The sequence below is a fragment of the Somniosus microcephalus genome, chromosome 4 (assembly GCF_052327205.1).
Source record: "Somniosus microcephalus isolate GS21.2 chromosome 4, FLI_Smic_1.0, whole genome shotgun sequence".
Classification (NCBI taxonomy): domain Eukaryota; kingdom Metazoa; phylum Chordata; class Chondrichthyes; order Squaliformes; family Somniosidae; genus Somniosus; species Somniosus microcephalus.
In genome coordinates, this window is record NC_140990.1 from 195980462 (window position 1) to 196000272 (window position 19811).

Genomic DNA, 19811 nt, shown 5'->3' on the forward strand with positions numbered 1-19811 from the left:
CGATTGTCAACAATCTTAGCTAACGCCAAAAAGGTATTTCAACAAGAACTGGGAACTCTTAAAGGCGTAACCGCCTCGATAAAAATAGAAGAGAATGCAATTCCCAAGTTTTTCAAAGCAAGACCGGTGCCATATGCAATTCGCCCAGCCGTCGAGGCAGAGCTGGAGAATTTGGAGCATGCGGGCGTGTTATCTAAGGTAGACTGAAGCGAGTGGGCAACACCCATCGTTCCTGTCATGAAGAAAACGTTAAACAATAAGTCTGAGGAGCCAAGGAAGGTTCGCATCTGTGGGGACTTCAAGATGACTGTGAACCCAGTCCTTCACACAGTACAATATCCTCTTCCAAGGATAGAAGATATCTTCGCCTCTATCTGGAGGGAAGCGTTTTACAAAAATTGACTTAGCACAAGCGTATTTGCAGATGGAGGTTGAAGAGTCCTCCAGGAAGTATCTCACGATAAACACTCACAAAGGTCTTTACCAGTATAATCGACTGGTATTCGGAGTAGCATCAGCTCCGGCGATATGGCAAAGAGCGATGGAACAAGTCCTGCAAGGAATTCCGGGGACTCAGTGTTACTTGGACGACATCCTAGTGACAGGTGAAGATGACAGTGAACACCTTGCCAACCTAGAACAGGTGCTCACTAGACTACGTGAACATGGGCTACGGGCCAATCGCCACAAGTGCGAGTTTTTTAAGAAACAGATATCGTATTGTGGCCACGTGATTGATGAAGAGGGGTTACATAAGTCCCCTGACAAAATTTGAAGCGGTAGTTAAGGCTCCAGCGCCTGAAAATGTGTCGCAACTGAGGTCATTCCTCGGATTGGTGAATTACTACCATAAGTTTTTGCCGAATTTGTCCACAATTCTGCACCCACTGAACGCTCTACTACAAACGGGAGTAGCATGGAAATGGAGCGATGAATGTAAGCGGGCCTTTCAGAAGAGTAAGGACCTAATCACTTCAAGAGAAGTATTGGCTCACTACAACCCATCACTACCGATAAGACTGGCGTGTGATGCGTCTCCCTACAGCATTGGGGCGGTACTGTCACATAAATTCCTTGATGGTTCGGAGAGGCCGATAGCTTTTGCGTCACGCTCGTTAACTTCAGCCGAGCGTAACTACGCCCAGATTGACGGAGAGGCCCTCAGCCTGGTGTGGGGGGTGAAGAAGTTCAATCACTACCTGCACGGTCAGAAATTTACTCTACTTACTGATCATCAACCTCTTGTCTCCATTTTCAACCCTCAGAAGGGCGTACCGATAATGACAGCGCAACGGCTACAGAGGTGGTCCCTTTTCCTAGGGGCACACCAATATGACATTGAGTACAAAGGAACTAAACAGCATGGGAATGCTGATGGATTGTCGCGCCTACCGTTGCCGACGGTGGAAGAAGAACTTGCAGTGGATCCAGTGGAGATATTCCACTCGACCATAGTCGAATGTCTCCCTGTGACGAATGGAAACATAGAAAAGGAAACATGAAAGACCCTGGAGAGTGTCGGGTCATATGATTTAACGGTGAAGGGATGGCCAGCACATGGCGAACCACTGCTGCCAGCATTCTCACCGAGAAGAGAACAGCTGTCAGTGTGCAGAGGAACCTTGATGTGTGGATCCAGAGTAGTAATTCCACCCAAATTGAAGGATAGAGTGCTCAATGAGCTTCATGAGGGTCATCTGGGAGGGGTAAAAATGAAGAACTTAGCCAGAGCGTTTGTGTGGTGGCCGGGAATCGATAGAGAAATTGAAGAGATGACCAAGAGCTGTACAGGATGCCAGAAGGTCCAAAACGCCCCACCACAAGCCCCTCTACATCCATGGGAGTGGCCCTCATCTCCATGGCAAAGGGTGCACATTGATTTTGCTGGTCCATTTATGGACTCGAAGTTTTTAATTGCGGTGGATGCATGGAGGTGGGGTTGGGCCCTCCCGCCAATTTTGCAATTTTAACACCCCACACGCCTCCATTCCCGCCTCCATGGCCCTGTGAAATTCAAGCCCATAGAGTTGGAATTCATGGGGGGCTTTAGTTTCTAATAGTTGATTTAATTTTGACCATGGATGTCATGGCAGACAGAAATGGGAGGCTCTCTTGATTGAGTCACATGATCTTGAGCTAGAGACCTATCAAGTCTTAGTTCCCTTGCTACAACAAGAAATTGGAATGCCCTTTATATATTGTAAGCTAGTTTTTGGGAATATTGTTACAGCAGAAAATTATCCAGGTCCAGTTTTATGTTCTTATTATGATGACCTTTCTGTATGTATATCTGAGTTTATTTATCTCTCAGTCCTGATTATTGTACATATCTACAAGTCTTCCACTGTATTGATAAGGTAACGTATCATGTAATTGTGTTTGCATTTAAGCAACACACTTGAATGTGAATAAGAGTGTCATTGTCAGGAATAGTGTGCCTGTTCTCCACTTAGTGGTGATAAGACTGCAGCTTAGTCATTGGAAATTCTCTTACTTTTAACATGGATTTTTTTGTCCACTAGATACAAAGCAGTGAGTTTTGTTGCACCTGTGTAACAGTTAATAGAAAGAGGCACACAGAATATATATTATTTCACGTTCTCTTTTACATCATGCAGGTTATAACAGAGGATACTTGTTGTGCAGTCTTGGTTATTTTTATTTAAGTTTGTCACTAGTTGTCTTTACAGTGGCATCTCAGTAAATGAACCACCTAAGGCAGTGGCATCCAAGTGTTTCTCTTTATGGGTAACATAGATGTATGCTATAGAGCTCTGGTGCTCACATTAAGTTGCATGTCAATGCCTTCCTGTACTATACCACGAATACTCAGGGTCATTTTCAACTTCGCTGTCTAGGCAGTTACCTAGTGGAGTGGATTGCCCACCCACTGTAGAACCTACCTGAATTTCATCCCATGATGACTCAATGGTTTGAAAATCAGGTTTTACAGTGGACAGGCATCCACTTCACCAGGTTACCACCCAGACCGGGAAGTTGAAAATGTCCCTTTTCGTCCCTGTTTCTATACTGATGTGCAGCCGTCATACTGAGTCATTACTGTAATTGAACCTAGTTTTAACCCTATATGTACAAAAGCAAATAATATACTGCACCATAGACAACAATGCTTTGTCTTGACACAGTAAATTAACACATTTTATGTTTACCTCCAGGGCCTGGGTTTGAATCCAGCTCCACCTGATGGAATGCAAGATTGCTTTCTCTGCTGGCTTTAAGGGCTCTAAGTGAAATGAGCTGGAAGCTTTTTCATTCCAACTGTCATTGATCATGCCCCATAATACGGAACTGTCCTCAGTTTGGCATAAACTGGGACTCTTACTCAGTTCACAAGTATAGCTCATTTGGGAAGTCCGAAAATTGACACTGTTCCCATAAGAAGTGCCTTTCTGAAACTGGGTTTAAAGCACGGCGTTGAGGCAGGGTAGAGTAAGCTTTATTTAGCATCTAAGTGCACTGTACTTGATCTGTGAGTCTGAGTACAGCAATTCAGCAACAATTTATAAATGTAATTATGTAGAGGTTTTCTTTGCATGTAACCTGTTGCTGGAATTTTAACTTGACATGTATTTAATACTTAGATTACAGAGAAGCATAAGCTCCATGAAGCCTCGGCCTACTTACTGGAGAAGAAGGGGGACGTGCATGGTGCCTTTTTAGTCCTGCTTGAGGTATAAATGTTACATGTTAACCAGAATTTTTCTCAAATCTGTGCAATTTTTCAACGGGTTGACAAATTAGAGTCAGTCATTGGTATTTAATTTTAAAGATCAGTTTTTATTGCATTAAAAGTGAGAGGAATGTTTATATTTTGAGCCCTTTAATTTCTTGGAGGTTTATATTATTTTTGCCCTTCCAAAAGCAGAAGTAGCACTTGGAATGTTACATTCAGTTTTTATTTTGGGAGGAGGGGCCAGATCTTTTACCTCTTTACATCGGGAGACTTGGCTTTCTGAAACCATTTTTCTTCAAAAGGAACACAAGTGTTTTCATTTATAACAATAATAATGCTACTTCAGGATAGGAGCTTTCTTTTTCTCTGTCCCCATCCCCAATCCACAAAAAAAAATCAAATGCTGTGCTCTGACTGGCTAGGTGAGTCTGTTCTACGTGTGATGAGGTCCTCTGCTGGTAAACTGGACCTGCTGGTGCACACTGCTAACACTTAAGGCTATCACACACCTCTGCTAGACCACTTAGATCAACCTCTGCTGTCTCATTATTGTCTTTCCATTCTTGTTTGGCCCTCTGATTCCAATGAACAACTTCCAACAGCGAACTCATTGCTACTCTGCCTCTCGAACTGCTCCTTGATGCACTCCCTCTCCACAATTATCTCCGAACCTGGATACTCGTTCATCAGTGCTCCAAGATGACTCCACCCTATCTACAATTAAACTTGATACCACACTGGACCCCAGACTGTAACTTTGGTCTTTCCCATATTATCTCCCTGTCCTCTGTTTATGACCTAATCTCTGCCATGCCTGTGAAACTTGAATTCCTTCTGTGTCCATTTGCGTGCGCATTTTAGCTGCCTATCTGGACCCAAGCCCATTGCTACAAATGTGGCAAACATTTAAAGAAATAGTGGCACACATTTAAAGAAATATTCCAAAATTCTCAATGAATATACATTCCATTGACAAATAAAAACTCCTAAGGGAAAAGTGATCCATCCGTGGCTAAGTAAAGAAGTTAAGGATAATATTAGATTACAAAAAGAGGCTTATAATGGTGTGAAGAATAGTAGTAAGCCTGAGAATTTGGAAATCTTTAGAAAGCAGCAAAGGATGACCAAAAAATTGCTGATAAGGGAGAAAATTGAATATGAGAGTAAATTAGCAAGAAATATAAAAATAGATTGTAAGAGCTTCTACAAGTATGTGAAAAGGAAGAAAGTAGCAAAAGTCAGCATTGGTCCTTTAGTGGCTGAGACCAGATGGGGGAATAAGGAAATGGCAGAGACTTTAAACAAATATTTTGTATCTGTCTTCATAGTAGAAGACACAAAAAGCATACCAAAAATAGTGGGGAACCAAGGGGCTAATAAGAGCGAGGAACTTAAAGTAATTAATATCAGCAGAGGAAAAAGTACTTGAGAAACTAATGGGACTAAAAGCCGACAAATCCCCTGGACCTAGTGGCCTGCATCCTAGGGTTCTAAAAGAGGTGGATGCATTGGTTGTGATCTTCCAAAATTCCCTAGATTCTAGAGCAGTCCCAGCGGATTGGAAGATAGCAAATGTAACCCCGCTATTCAAGAAAGGAGGGAGAGAGAAAACAGGGAACTACAGGCCAGTTAGCCTGACATCAGTTGTTGGGAAAATGCTGGAATCCATTATTAAGGAATTGGTAACAGGGCACTTAGAAAGTCATAATATGATTAGGCAAAGTCAACATGGTTTTAAGAAAGGGAAATCATGTTCAGAGTTTTTTGAGAATGTAACTAGCAGGGTAGATAAAGGGGAACCAGTGGATGTAGCATATTTGGATTTCCCAAAGGCATTCGATAAGGTGCCACATAGAAAGAAAAAGAAAGACTTGCATTTATATAGCGCCTTTCACGACCACCGGACGTCTCAAAGCGCTTTACAGCCAATGAAGTACTTTTGAAGTGGAGTCACTGTTGTAATGTAGGAAACACGGCTGTGGCTGCTAAGTCATTGAGTATATTCAAGGCTGAGATAGATAGATTTTTGGACTCATGGGGATTCAAGGGATATGGGGATCGGGTGGGAAAGTGGAGTTGAGGTCGAAGATCCACCATGACCTTATTGAATGGCGGAGCAGGCTCGAGGGGCCGTGTGGCCTACTCCTCCTAATTCTTATGTTCTCTCTCCCTTAAATTGTTTATTTCCTCTTGTCCCATCTTGGGCTGTTCTTGTCACCCAGTCATGGTGCCTTTGATTTCCCCGCCAACCACACCCCCCCGCCCCCCGCATCAGGTACTTTCCCGCACACACATAATCTCTACCGCAATCGAGCACTATTTCTCTGCCTTCCTATTCTCCTGCCATCATCCAAGGATGGAGTCACACTTCATGCCTTTTGGGATTCTCCGAAGGGCCCATCGAGGCACTCGTCGCTGCCTCCTTACAAACAGCAAACCACAACTGCCTCATCCTTCTCTCGCTGACCTTCCTGTCCAACTTGCCTGCCGGGGCAATCCTTGGCACTCTCCTTCCCTTCCCACTCACCCCATCCTCCATTGCCCCCTTTGACTCTTCCAGCGGATAAACAATCACCAGCCCTATTCACATTTCCCTCCATAATGTCTGTTCGCTCACAAATAAAGCTGTTGCCCTCCATGACCTTATTATGGATGATTGCATTAACATCCTGGCTTTGAACTGAAACTTAGCTCACGGGTGGCGTCACCTTGCCTCTTACTGAAGCCTCCCCGCCTGTCTTTACTTTCCAACACCTGCCCCACTAAAACTGTGTAGGTTTACTTTATACTTTTTAGGGTGTGAGAGCTAAGAATCAACCGAGACTGAAATTCTTCCCTAAATAATTGGTTTTATTGACATTAATACACAATGGCCCATATTTTCCGATCGGAGGCTTCCTGCGTGCGGAGGCCTCCAATCTGGAAAAAATCTACGGACTTACCTGAGGGCTCCCAAAGTGCGTATACTTATGTTCCTGGGCCTCTCCAACTCGAAGTGTGCAGAGCCCACGTATCCCAGAGGCGCATGTGGTTCGCAAGCGCCCTTGGGATCACATGGGCCATGGAGAGCCAATAAGAGAAGGGAATCTCCCTTCATACACTTGACAGATAGACCTGTAAAATATATGAATGGAGATTGCCCCAAAAACACTGTAAAACATTAAATACATTTTTTTTTATCACATTTTTTAAATGAGTTGAAATATTTTAACATTTAATTTAAAGAAAATAAAGTTTTTTACGGGGCTAAAAATAAACTTTTTTTAAAAAAGTATTTTTAAATGATAAATGAAATTTTTTTTTTTTTAACTCTTATGCTGGTAAAAGCAGGCCTTACGCTGCTTTTACCAGGCGTAAGATTTCTAAGGGTTTTCTGCGGGCGGAGGTTTTCCAGAAAGTGGAACTATCCGCCCGCAGAGGCCCTTCTCTCGGGCAGACGTCCGATCTGTCAAGATCATTCTTGACAGATTGGAAATACCGGTTTTCAGCGCATGCGCTTGTCATGCCTGAAACTGGCATTTCTGATGTCCCTATGGGTGTGTATACAGCGCGTACACCCCCGTAGGGATCGGAATATACAGCCCAATAGTTTTACAGTTAAAGATGCTTACGACGTTACGAGATTGTACAACTCGGAAGCAAGAGTGATCAATCCTTCTTTAGGGAATTAATTGTTCAACGCCAACTTCTTGTGTTCCCTAGAAATCACAGTAGAATGGCTGCTTTTATACCCTCATGTTGCTGGAAGAACAACCTGACAGTTTGTCACAGTTTCCAGAGTCCTGCATCTCGCTGTTTTATCTTTAAATTGTTAGAAGATAATATCCTTTGAAAGTACAGCATTTCTTGATGACTGTTCTGGCCTAGTGTGAGCCCTACAAAGGACTCCTAAGGCTCCAGACACATACTTTTAACCAAACATCATGGACAGTCAGCAAAGACCATCATGCACTATGATTTTAGCCAAGTTGAACCTAATTCTGCTCTGTTACCAAGTAATCCAGGGTTTCTAGTCCATCAGTTTAGTCTTACTTAAAAACAGGTATTAAAAGGCCATATTGAAAAGTCCAAAATCTTTCAACTGCCCTGGTGATAATTTGGCCCTTAGCACTAAATCACACCATGGTTTCTCCCCTGACTCCTTTAGTACCTTCTACTCCTTTGAGCACCTCACCTTGTTCCACACCTCTCGCCTCTCCTTCAATATCCTTCTTGTCTATATCTCTTCCCCCCCCCCCCCCCCCCAAGCCCCTCTTGAGTTTCTCAGAGATATTCTCCCTTGGCCTCTACACTGAGCGTCAATTCATCCTTGGTAATTTAATTCTCCATTTCTACTCTCCTTGCCCAGTCTCCTCTGATTTCACTACCCTGTCGTCCCTCGCCTCTCCCTCCATATAAACTCTCCTACCCATATTAACCATCTCCTTGACCTTGCCATCTCATGATCACATACATGGCCATCCCTGACACCTTATATCTTTCACCACCTACAACTGTTGCCTCCTTCCAGCCCCACTTCCTTCTGCACCCACTCCTTGGAATAAATTCTTCCCCCACGTCACTTAGAACTGCAGTTTGAAACTGCCAACTGCCTAGACCTCTACCTCCGTAACATCGCGTGTACCATCTTCCATGACTTTGTCACCTTCATAACTGCCTATTTCAATGCTCTGCAGGCTTGCTGCTCACCTTCCACCCTTCACAACCTTCAGCTCATCTAAAACTCTGCTGTTCATAACTTATCCCGCTTACCCATCCCCTTCTCTCTGCTGACCTACATTGACTCCCGGTCCCCAATGTCTCAAATTTAAAATCATCTTCATTGTGTTTAAATTCATTCCTGGCCTTGTCCTTCCCTATCTCTGTAACCTCCTAAGCAACCAACCTCTCTCTTCCTCCAACTCTGGTCTCTTGTGCATCCCCTCCTTCTTTTGTCCCACCACTGCTGTCTCTGCCTTCAACTGTTTAGGGTCCATACTATGGAGTTTCCATCCCTAACCCCCTCCACCACCTTCTCCCCCTTAAAGACCCTCCTTAAAACCCACCTCTTTGACCAAGCTTTTGGTATCCATTTTTTTGATTGCTTTTTACATAGTAGATTTACATAGTGCCTTGTGATGTTTTTCTACATTTAAGGGCTATGCAAATACAAGCTGCTAAGAGGACATGTGTGGAAAGCTATTCAGACAAGAGCCAGCAAATCACAGCCAAGAAGCAGTAAAAGATGAATCACTTTTGATTGTAACTTCTTGCTTTGCAGGGGACGTCTCACTAATTTCTAGACGTCCCTGCTTTACAGAAAGAGGCACAGTTCACTTGGAAAGCCAACCACCTTTGATTCAAGGTGATGCAAGAAAGGAATTTTGCCTTTAGGGGCCAATTTGAGTGAGACAAACAAAAACTGTTTTCAAGGACATGCCTAATCAAGCTGCGAGGTTTTTTTTCTACTCAAAACTTAAAGTTTAACAATATATTATGCACCAGCTGCAGTTATACCACGACAATCAGTGCTAGCGAGTAATCAAACATTTTCTTTTTTTAGATTTTGAAACACAAGCTGTCTTTGTTTACAGATGGTGCAAGTAAGTAACAATTTTTAACACACGTGCAGTATTATTTTGTCATTGGCAGTTTTAAAATTGCTGAATCTGAATATTTATAGCTGAAGCTGACAGATTGTAATTTTGATGTTTTGTATTAACAGCTGACCCTATAGACTGTAGGGGCTATATACAACTCTCAAATCCGGTTTCTGACCAAGTCAAAGTTAACCACGTGTCACACTTTCTGGGTCATGGAGGGAAAAATTCGGTATCAACCATTTTGGGGTGCTAAATTTAGCGCCGGCGACTGCGAGTTTTAGCGCCCCAAGAGGGAAGTGGAGCACTAAATCAAGCACTCCACTTCCTTCTTGGGGCGCTGACGTCAGAGAGTGGGGCAGAGACTTCAGCAGCGCTACACACTGGGCCGTGCAGCGCTGCCGCGTTCAAAGGCTCCTTCCCTCCCTTAAAGGGAAGGGCCATCGCTGCAAGCTCTGCAATTTAAAAAGTACCTACCTGGACCACCAAGGCAGCCACGATCCCGTGCGATCAGCCCGGCTCTCGAGCAGAATGCCAGGCTGGTCGATCGCGGGCAGGAACCAGCGAAAAAAACTAGAACAGGACAGGTAAGTTTTTTTTACTTACCTCGGCCACCTCGCCTTTAATCATCGCCCCCGAAACGGCTGGCCGTCTGATTCATGCCTCCTGCATCTGTCGGTGTTTTCAACCGGTGCTGCTGCTGCAGGGGGTGGAAGTCAATTTCGAGTCCGGGGCGATATGCACAGGGATGGCATCACGATCTCCAGGCGAAAGAGATCGAGGCACATTGCCGTAGTGCTGCTGCTAAACTCCCGCCGACTATAGCGGGAGTTGATGTCAGCGCCGCGCCCGGTCCCAAAGCCATTTGCGCCCCCGGGGGCGCTAACGGGAGGCGCAAAGGCACCCAATTTCACCCCCATAGAGTTTGTGTTAACATGGGGCTTGTGCTTTAAGATAACTACAGTCCTGTAATGCACCAAATGCTGGTGTCATCGATTCTACTCCACCTCCGTGTATATCTGTTATGCCTATTGTCCTGAGCCAAGTATTCATCATGCACCAAACAAATTTATTTTTCTTTCAAGTATTTTCTTATATATTCAAATATTCACGCATCACATCTCAATGGGCTAAATGGCCTCCTTCTGTGCCTTAAATTTCTATGATTAAACCTTCAGCGAAATTCAGATTGCTATCGTGGGGATCGGAGAGATTATGGCTGTGCATGACAATCCTAACGCATATGAATTATTTGCAATGGTGTTTGCTAGCTGGTAATACTTATGCATCATATGAAATATTTGCAGGGAAAAAGAAAAAGTCTTTCACGGAAAACAACAGCACAGCTAGTCTCAGTGATGAGCTGAATTTCCCTTTGGCCTGATGAAGCAGTATTGTGATGAAGCAATATTGTGATAAAGCTGCATCCTATTAAACTCAGGCATCAATGCAGTGCCAAGAAGCAGTTATCAACTTTGCATCTGGTAGCATTGCACTAAGGTGCGCATGTTTATTCACCACTTCTTGGTACGTAAATGGACTTGAGCTTTGAAGAACAGCAGAGCTGACCAAAGTACGCAGAGAACTGTGACAAATAAGTGAGTCAGGATAGATAATTCTAATGAGGTGTATAGACAAGACATTGCGTAGAAGTATACAAAAAACCAATACAATTCAGCAAATTTTCTCCAACCTCCCTGTACCTCAGACAATGTTACTCACTACAGTGATCCCTCAAGCTGGAAGCCAGACTATCTTGAATTGTTGCTTTATTTACAGTCCTTGTCAGTTGTTCTCACTAACAGATATGATGTAAGAAGTCACACAACACCAGGTTATAGTCCAACAGCTTTATTTGAAATCACAAGCTTTCGGAGCGCTGCTCCTTCGTCAGGTGAAGTGGAGAAATGCATAAAGACACAGCTTATATAGTCAGAGAATCATGTCAGATGTTTACAGGTAATGTTTCCAACTGCCATTTATCACACCTCGGCAGAGAGATAATCACAGCAATCAAAGGTGTGAATGGTGTCCAAACAGGTCAGTCAGGAAAACATTACATCAAAGAACAATGAGGTGGGGTCACAAGGGGTCAAATATTGCAGATGCTGGGGTCTGTATGAAAAACAAAAAAACAGACAAAAAACATTTTTTTTGCTGGAAATCACAGCAGGTCCGGCCGCATCTGTGTAGAGAGAACAAGCCAATGTCGACTCGAGTCTGGATGACCCTGCGTCAGGTGGGGTTACATGTAGCGGGACATGAACCCAAGATCTCGGTTGAGGCTGTCCTCATGGGTGCGGAACTGCCGGCTCAAAGTGGAGAGGATCTCCAAGAAGATCGCGCATATCGACACAGACATCAAGTTTCTACAGAGATGCACTCTGACTATATAAGCTGTGTCTTTATGCATTTCTCCACTTCACCTGACGAAGGAGCAGCGCTCCGAAAGCTTGTGATTTCAAATAAAGCTGTTGGACTATAACCTGGTGTTGTGTGACTTCTTACATTTGTCCACCCCAGTCCAACTCCGGCATCTCCACACCATAACAGATATGAGGTTCATTTGGCACTAGCCAGACATATTTTTTCTGGCAATATTTTGTTGGTCACAGGAAGAGGGCAGTCATGCTGTAGACCAAATTCCTTTTTAATATCTTATTTAGAATCCCAAATTTGACTCAACAACAACAACTTGCATTTTGTTTCAAGGCATTTCACGGGAGCGTAATCAGCCAAAAATTGACACCAAGCCAAAAAAGGAGAAACTAGGATAGATGGCCAAACACTTGGTCAAAGAGGTAGGTTTTAAGCAGTGTCTTAAACTCTGGAATTCCCTCTCCTCCTTTAAGGCCTAGACAGCTGAAGGCACGGCCGCCAATGGTGGGGCGAAGGAAGTGAGGGATTCACAAGAGGAAGAGTTGGAGGAACGCAGTGTTCTCGGAGGTTTGTAGGGCTAGAGGAGGTTACAGAGATGGGGAAGGCAAGGCCACGGAGGCATTTGAGCACAAAGATGAGAATTTTAAAATTGAGGCATTGCCGGACCGAGAGCCAATGTAGATCAGCAAGCACAGGGGTGATGGGTGAACTGGACTTGGTGTGACTTACGATACGGGCAGCAGAGTTTTGGATGAGCTCAGGTTTATGGAGGGTAGAAGATGGGAGGTTGGCTAGGTGCATTGGAATAATCAAATCTAGAGGTAACAAAGGCATGGATGAGAGTTTTAGCAGCAAATGGGCTGAGGCTGTGGCAGAGATGGGAAATATTAGAGGTGGAAGTAGGAGGTCTTGGTGATGGAGAGGAAATAGGGTTGGAAGCTCAGCTCAGGGTCAAATAGAACACCTAGATTGCAAACAGTCTGGTTCATAGAAACATAGAAGATAGGAGCAGGAGTAGGCCATTCGGCCCCTCGAGCCTGCTCCGCCATTCAATGCGATCATGGCTGATCATCCAAATTCAGTACTCGGTCCCTGCTTTCTCCCCTTACCCCTTGATCCCTTTAGCCTTGAGAAATATATCCAACTCCTTCTTGAATATTCAGCCACAGATAGTGGCCAGAGAGAGGGATGGAATCGATGGCTAGGGAATGGAGTTTGTGGTGGGGCTGATGACATTGGTTTCAGTCTTCCCAATGTTTAATAGGAGGAAATTTCGGTCGGACATGCAGTCCGACAACTCAGACAGTGGAGGGGTCGAGAGAGGTGGTGGTGAGGTCGAGCTGGGTGTTGTCGGCATGCATGTGGAACCTGACATGTCTTTGGAACATGTCGCCAAGGGGCAGCATGCAGATGAGAAATAGGAGGGGGCCAAGGATAGATCTTTGGGGAACTCCGGAGGTAAGGTGCGAGGGCAGTAAGAGAAGACATTGCAGGAGATTCTCTGGCTACGATTGGATAGGTAATACTCCACTCTGGAGTTAATAAGTACTTTTACATTATAGGATTGCAGCCAACTTCAGATTCTTCCTCCATTAACTGTGCTCCATAGTGTTCCAGAGATCAATGTCCTTTCAAAAATGTACATCTTTGAATCTGCAATCAAGATAATGTAGCTGGTTTCCGTTATGTTAAATATGAGGAGCCTGTCTTGTACATTTGCTTTCCTTGGTCAAAATTTACCAACATTAAACAGAATTGTAATTGTGGTATTGTACTTATAGATCTGTAAAGAAATCCATCAATGCGATTTCTAGAAAAGTGCATTAAAGATAGCATCAAACCACACAATATAACGCTTTACCATTAACTACTGTGACTTGAGAAAAAACAACCCTGAGTCCAGCAGTGTTAAAGAGATCAGCTCCCAATAAAGTGAATAAAAGCAGAAGAGCAGAAGCAAGAAATTCACTTTTCTAGGATATAGTGTTAAGCAAAAAGTAAAAATACCTAACATTGTATTGTGTACAGCTTACAACCACCTCTTCTCTCTGACTGCAGATTTAATATCAGTGTCATACAGGTATTGGCACAGTGTAATTGGGTGAGAATCAGTCAATTTCCAATCTGCTCCAAGCTATACAGATACGAGTCTGATGATTGGATATTGTGTGTCCTTGCTCTGGCCAGCATAATTGGATTTGCACAGCCTGAGGTTGTGCTTCTGTAACTGGCAGACCCTCAGACTACACTTTGAATAAGTAACAGATTTGATGTAGTTTAAATGAGACAAATACTGTTTTGGTAGTTCTTTTGTTGAAATATTTATGCTAGTGGAGGTGTTTACTGGAAGACACTATAACAGGATGTGAGTAAAACATTTTTCTTACTTTCCAAAATTTATTTGTAACATGTTTTCATGAACAAGCACCTTCTCATGCAATTTTTCAATTAATGTTCTTTTGCATTGTTCATTAATTTATTGTTACTAATAGCATCTCCTGCACAGACCCTTTACATACCTAAACTCGGAATTATTTGAACAGTAGCCTGTTTGTTAAACTGAAGCAGATTGATTGAAAGCCACCAAAAGAGGAAAAAGTTGACTTATTTATTATCGCAACCCAACAATGAAGGTTGTTGACTTGCTGAATCCTAATGGAATTTATAATACTGATTAGTAGAACAGTGGTTAGAAATATTTTAGGAGTGAGGTTCACAATCTTTTTATGGCTACCATCTTTATCCTGAGACATAACGAAGTAATTTGGGATTAATATTCAAAAATAGTGAAGGTATGCATGTTCGATTTTATTCATGTTTGACATTGGCCCAGAAATTCGGGTCTCCACGGGTGAGTACGCACGGGGTACTCACCCGTAGGCCCAATGGAAGTGCCAGTTTCCTGCATGCACTGCGCATGTGCGGGAAACCGGCACGGGCCCGTAGTATTTCTAAGTTTGACAGCACTTCCTGTCAGACTTGTGAATGGAGCATTCCCTGCTCCGATTGGCTGCCCATGGCCCACGTGATCCCAGGGGACGCTTCGAACTAACTGCGCCCCTGGGATATGCAAGCACTGCGCGCCGGCAGCTGGACCGGGCCCCGGATCGGAATTCCACGGGGGCCCACAGCTCAACGGCCGGCGAGCTAGGTAAGTGCAGATTGGGGGCTTGCACCCGCGGGAAGCCCCCGACCCGAATTTCTGGGCCATTGTGTGTATGCATGGCTTTTTAAAATTTAAAATTAGTACTGGGGAGGTAACAGTGAGGTGGGAGGAGCGGATAGAAAGGTAGGAGTACTGGTGGAATTCTACTGGTAGGTGCCTGCGTGAGGAACAAAATGAGAACCATAGAATCATAGAAATTTACGGCACAGGAGGCCGCCATTTGGCCCATCGTGCCTGTGCCAACCGAAAAGAGCTGTCCAACCTTATCCCACTTTCTAGCTCATGGTCCATAGCCTTGCAGGTTACTGCACTTCAGGTGCATATCCTGAGTACTTTATAAATGTGATGAGAGTTTCTGCCTCTACCACCCTTTCAGGCAGTGAGTTCCAGACCCCACCACCCTCTGGGTGAAAAAAGTTTTCCTCAACACCGCTCTAATCCTTCTACCAATTACTTTAAATCTATGCTCCCTGGTTATTGACCTCTCTGTTAAGGGAAATAGGTCCTTCCTTTCCACTCTATCCAGGCCCCTCATAATTTTATACATCTCAATTAAATCTCCCCTCAGCCTCCTCTGTTCCAAAGAAAACAAACCCAGCCTATCCAATCTTTTCTCATAGCTAAAATTCTCCAGTCCTGGCAACATCCTTGTAAATCTCCTCTGTACCCTCTCTTGTGCAATCACGTTTCATGTAATGTGGTGACCAGAACTGTACGCAGTACTCTAGCTTTGGCTTAACTAGTGTTTGATACAGTTCAAGCATAACCTCCCTGCTCTTCTATTCTATGCCTAGGCTAATAAAGGAAAGTATTCCATATACCTTCTTAACCACTTTATCTACCTGTCCTGCTACCTTCAGGGATCTGTGGACATGCACTCCAAGGTCCCTCTGTTCCTCTACACTTCTCAGCATCCTACCAATAATTGTGTATGCCCTTGCCTTGTTGGCCCTCCCCAAATGCATTACCTCACACTTCTCCAGATTGAATTCTATTTGCCACTTTTCTGCTCACCTGATCAGTCCATTGATATCTTCCTACAGTCTACAGCTTTCTTCCTCACTATCAACCACACGGCCAATTTTTGTATCAGAACTACCAAGACGTGCTTCTTGAGGTGGATTTTGGTTACTCCAGTGATGACTTTGAAGGTTGAGATTTTGCCTGGTTTATAGTGGCCAACAGAGGTCAGATGTCAGGGGAATCCAACTTCCTTCTGTGTCATTATATATTGATGTTTGGTTTAATGTTATCACCCTAGTCATTAATTTCACTTTGTTTTTGATCAATTCCGTTTGCTGATGTAACCTGTGCTGACTGTGCCTCTTCCACATGAAAACAAATCTGAGCTTTAACCCTTTGTAAGATAACTGCTAAATAACGACAGTGTGCACAAGGCAAAGTGTCACTGTCCATTCGGATCTGGTTTCTTGTCTCAGGCTCGCATAGATGTGTACCATGGAATCAAAAGGCCATTTTTAAAAAAAGTTTCAGTTCACGATCCTGTTAATTTGCATACATGTCACATTGCCGATAGCTCATGTTCTGATTTAGATTTATCTACCAGATGGCAATTGCCCAAAAACAGTTGTTTCTAAAACCGCCAGGCCCGTGACATTTGAACAACAAACTGATAAATAAGAAATGTAAACACAAATGGCCTAGAAATTCAGTATAGCCACTTTTGGGGCGGTAAAGTCGGGCGGTCGCTAAAGTTAGCGCCCGCCGGAAAGTGCAGGTCAGTTCGCCGAAATTCAGTAGATTTGGCCAAGAGTTTGGGCGAGCGCTGAAACTGGCGTTGCACTCCTATCTTTAGGCGCTAAGCCGGCGGTGCGGACTGATAACGCCGAGGCCGGGCGCAGCGCAGGTGCGGTCATGTTTTGATTGACAGCAGACACCCTGACGCCGGCCAGCTCTTAAAGGGGGAAGGGTCGACTTGGTCTGCAGCCACGCCCTGGATAGTGGAGCCCTGCAGCTAGGCCTGAACACTGCTGGTGGACCCAAATAGCGCCTGAAGCCATGGAGAAGGCCCGTGAATGAGCGCAGCGCTTCTCCCAGCATGCTTTGAGGGTGCTGGTTAGGGGGTTGGAAAGGTACAAAGAGATCTTGTGCCCGGACAGTGGCAAGAAGGCTCCCAGGAGGCAGTACAGGAGAGCCTGGAGGAAAATCGCCCACAGGGTGTCAGTCAACAGCGATGTCCCCAGGACTGGTGACCAATGCCGCAAGAAGTACAACGACCTCACTCGGATGGTCAAGGTGAGTACCCTTTCCAGTGTCCTCCTCATCCTTGCATGTGCACCTCACATTATGGGCAAAGGGACCTCAAAGGCCTAATGGCCAGCCCTCCTCCCGCAGCTATGGCACTGGCATGATCCTCAATAGCACTTTCTGCACTTAACACACTGGCCAAGCTATTCGACCATGGGAGGCAGTGCACACAACAACAGGCCACCACACTGGCCAAGCTATTCCACCATGGGAGGCAGTGCACACAACAACAGGCCACCACACTGGCCAAGCTATTCGACCATGGGAGGCAGTGCACACAACAACAGGCCACCACACTGGCCAAGCTATTCCACCATGGGAGGCAGTGCACACAACAACAGGCCACCACACTGGCCAAGCTATTCCACCATGGGAGGCAGTGCACACAACAACAGGCCACCACACTGGCCAAGCTATTCCACCATGGGAGGCAGTGCACACAACAACAGGCCACCACACTGGCCAAGCTATTCCACCATGGGAGGCAGTGCACACAACAACAGGCCACCACACTGGCCAAGCTATTCCACCATGGGATGCAGTGCACACAACAACAGGCCACCACACTGGCCAAGCTATTCCACCATGGGAGGCAGTGCACACAACAACAGGCCACCACAATGTACTTAGAGGCCGTCCTTTCTCTTGCAGGCCAAGATGGCCCGGAATTTGAAGAGCCAGAATGTCACCGGGGGAGGCCGTGCCCAGTTCCAGGAGCTCAGTGAGCTGGAGGAGAGCGTGGCTCGACTCATGCGTGGCCGGGTGACTGGCCCTGTTGCCATTGGAGATGCCGACCCTGTGCTGCGACCCAGTGGTAAGGACATGACCGTTTGGACCTCTCTCGTTCCCCTAGCACATCAGATCTACATCCTTTGCCACTGTCCGACCAATGCGCTGAATGCCACCACTCATGCCTCCCTCGCTGACGCCCTGTCCTCACTCTAAAGCTACTCTTGTGCCTTCCTGCTTTCAGCTGGTGAGGAGGAGGTCCTTGAAGCTGAGAGTGCCAGTCCCTCAGAAGAGGAGGACGACGAGGACCAACAGGAAGGCGGCACATCGGGCGAAGCCTCATCCGCGCCAGGGGATGGCAATGGAGGGGAGACGTCTTGCCTGGAGGAGAGCCAGGGGGAAGTGCTGCAGGGGGGTGTAGTTCCTGGGCCCAGTGGCGTCCAGGCACGTGGGAAGGGTCTGGCAGAACGGCGGCCTTCTCCCCAGAGGGGGCAAGTGTTGCAGGGGAGGCCAGTTCCTGGGCCCAGTGGCGTCCAGGCACGTGGGAAGGGTCGGGCAGAACGGCGGCCTTCTCCCCAGAGGGAGAGTCCAGCCTCCAGTCCGGAGACGGTCCTCGCCCAGGAGGTGCGCCTCCTAGATGAAATGTCCGCGGATTCTGAGCGCCGCCACAAGGAGTTCATGGGTGTTGTGGGACAGTTGCCTCAGGCCATTGAGTCCCTGGCTCATAGTGTGGCCGCTTTCAGGGACTCACAGGCCAGGGGTGTCGAACAACTCGCGGCAGCACAGGCCAGGGGTGTCGACCAACTCGCGGCAGCACAGGACAGGGGTGTCCAGCAACTCGCGGCAGCACAGGACAGGGGTGTCCAGCAACTCGCGGCAGCGCAGGACGCGAGTCGCGAGTTCATGAGTGGTGCCGTGCAGACACTCACTGATCTGATGCGGGCACAGACCAGGGCAGTTCGGGCACTCACTTCTGCCACACTCGCTGTGTCGCGAAAGCATCGCCACGGCACCCGCCGCCCTGCTGCAGCACAGCGGTCTGGCCTCCACCAGATTGCTGCGCTTGCTGCACTGCCAGCCCGGCCGAGTGCCAGTGTCTCTGGCGACCAGCGAGCGCCTGGCATCAGCCAGCTTGCCCCCATTGCTGCAGCTGCCACTGCAACTCCCCCAGCCAAGGTGCGACGAGCTGCTGCAGAGACTGATGCTGCCCAGCCACAGCTGCAGCAGTCAGCAGCCGGCCCCTCCAGGGCCGGTCCTCGTCTAGGCCGACCCCCAAGGGCATCTGCCGTCACGCATTCTGCCCCTCAGGAGCCTTCCCCCAGCCTTGCAACACCCACAGGGCCCAGGTTGAGGCGGAGCAACAGGTCGGGCAGGGGCCGCACAAGGCTGCACAAGGACTCGCCCTCTCGGCACACCCAGTAGAGTGTGTTGGCAACGTTTTTTTTTTATATGGGGGTGTTTGTGTTGTGGGGGGGGGCTTATTTTGGTAAGGCCGAGGATGAAGGCCAATTGGATGGGCAAGTTTTGTTATTCCTCCCCAGGTTGTGGGAGTGAGATATTTTTGTGACTGTTTTTTGGGGGTCTTGTCTGTTTTTCTGTTTCATGTGGGAAGGGCCCTGAGTTTGTTAAATAAAGCTTTTTATTTATTCAGCTTGTCCAGGTGTCATGTTTCCAGTGGTTGTTGCGTTAAGCGGCTGAGGGCTTGCGGAGCGGCTGCATTCAGGTGCGTTCATTGCCACAAGCCATTCCCTGACGGGGCCTAGAAGTGTCGTTCAATAAGCTGCCGGCGGACGGCCCTTGGACCTTGTGGCTCCCTCCTGGGCTGGTACTCCTCCTCCTCCTCATGGTCCTCCTGCTCGTCCTCCTGAGGTGGTGGTCCAACGTGAGGTGGCAGTGCCTGAGTCCTGCAGATAGCCAGGTTGTGCAGCATGCAGCAAACGACGACGAACTGGGAGACTCTATCCGGCGAATACTGTAGAGATCCGCCGGAGCGATC

General features: G+C 46.4%; 1 protein-coding gene across 12 annotated transcripts in view; it reads left to right on the plus strand.

Annotated features, from left to right (window-relative positions):
- The window catches only part of vps8 (VPS8 subunit of CORVET complex), a 957961-nt gene that overhangs the window by 405092 nt on the left and 533058 nt on the right, over positions 1-19811 (plus strand). For 11 of the 12 annotated variants that reach the window (XM_085985669.1, XM_085985662.1, XM_085985663.1 and 8 more), the window contains 2 exons: positions 3603-3692; positions 9237-9276. In XM_085985669.1, the coding sequence (XP_085841795.1) occupies positions 3603-3692; positions 9237-9276 (130 nt within the window). Of the gene's footprint in view, positions 1-3602; positions 3693-9236; positions 9277-11985; positions 12075-19811 lie in introns of all 12 variants that reach the window. The other variant, XM_085985671.1, reaches the window with a different exon arrangement.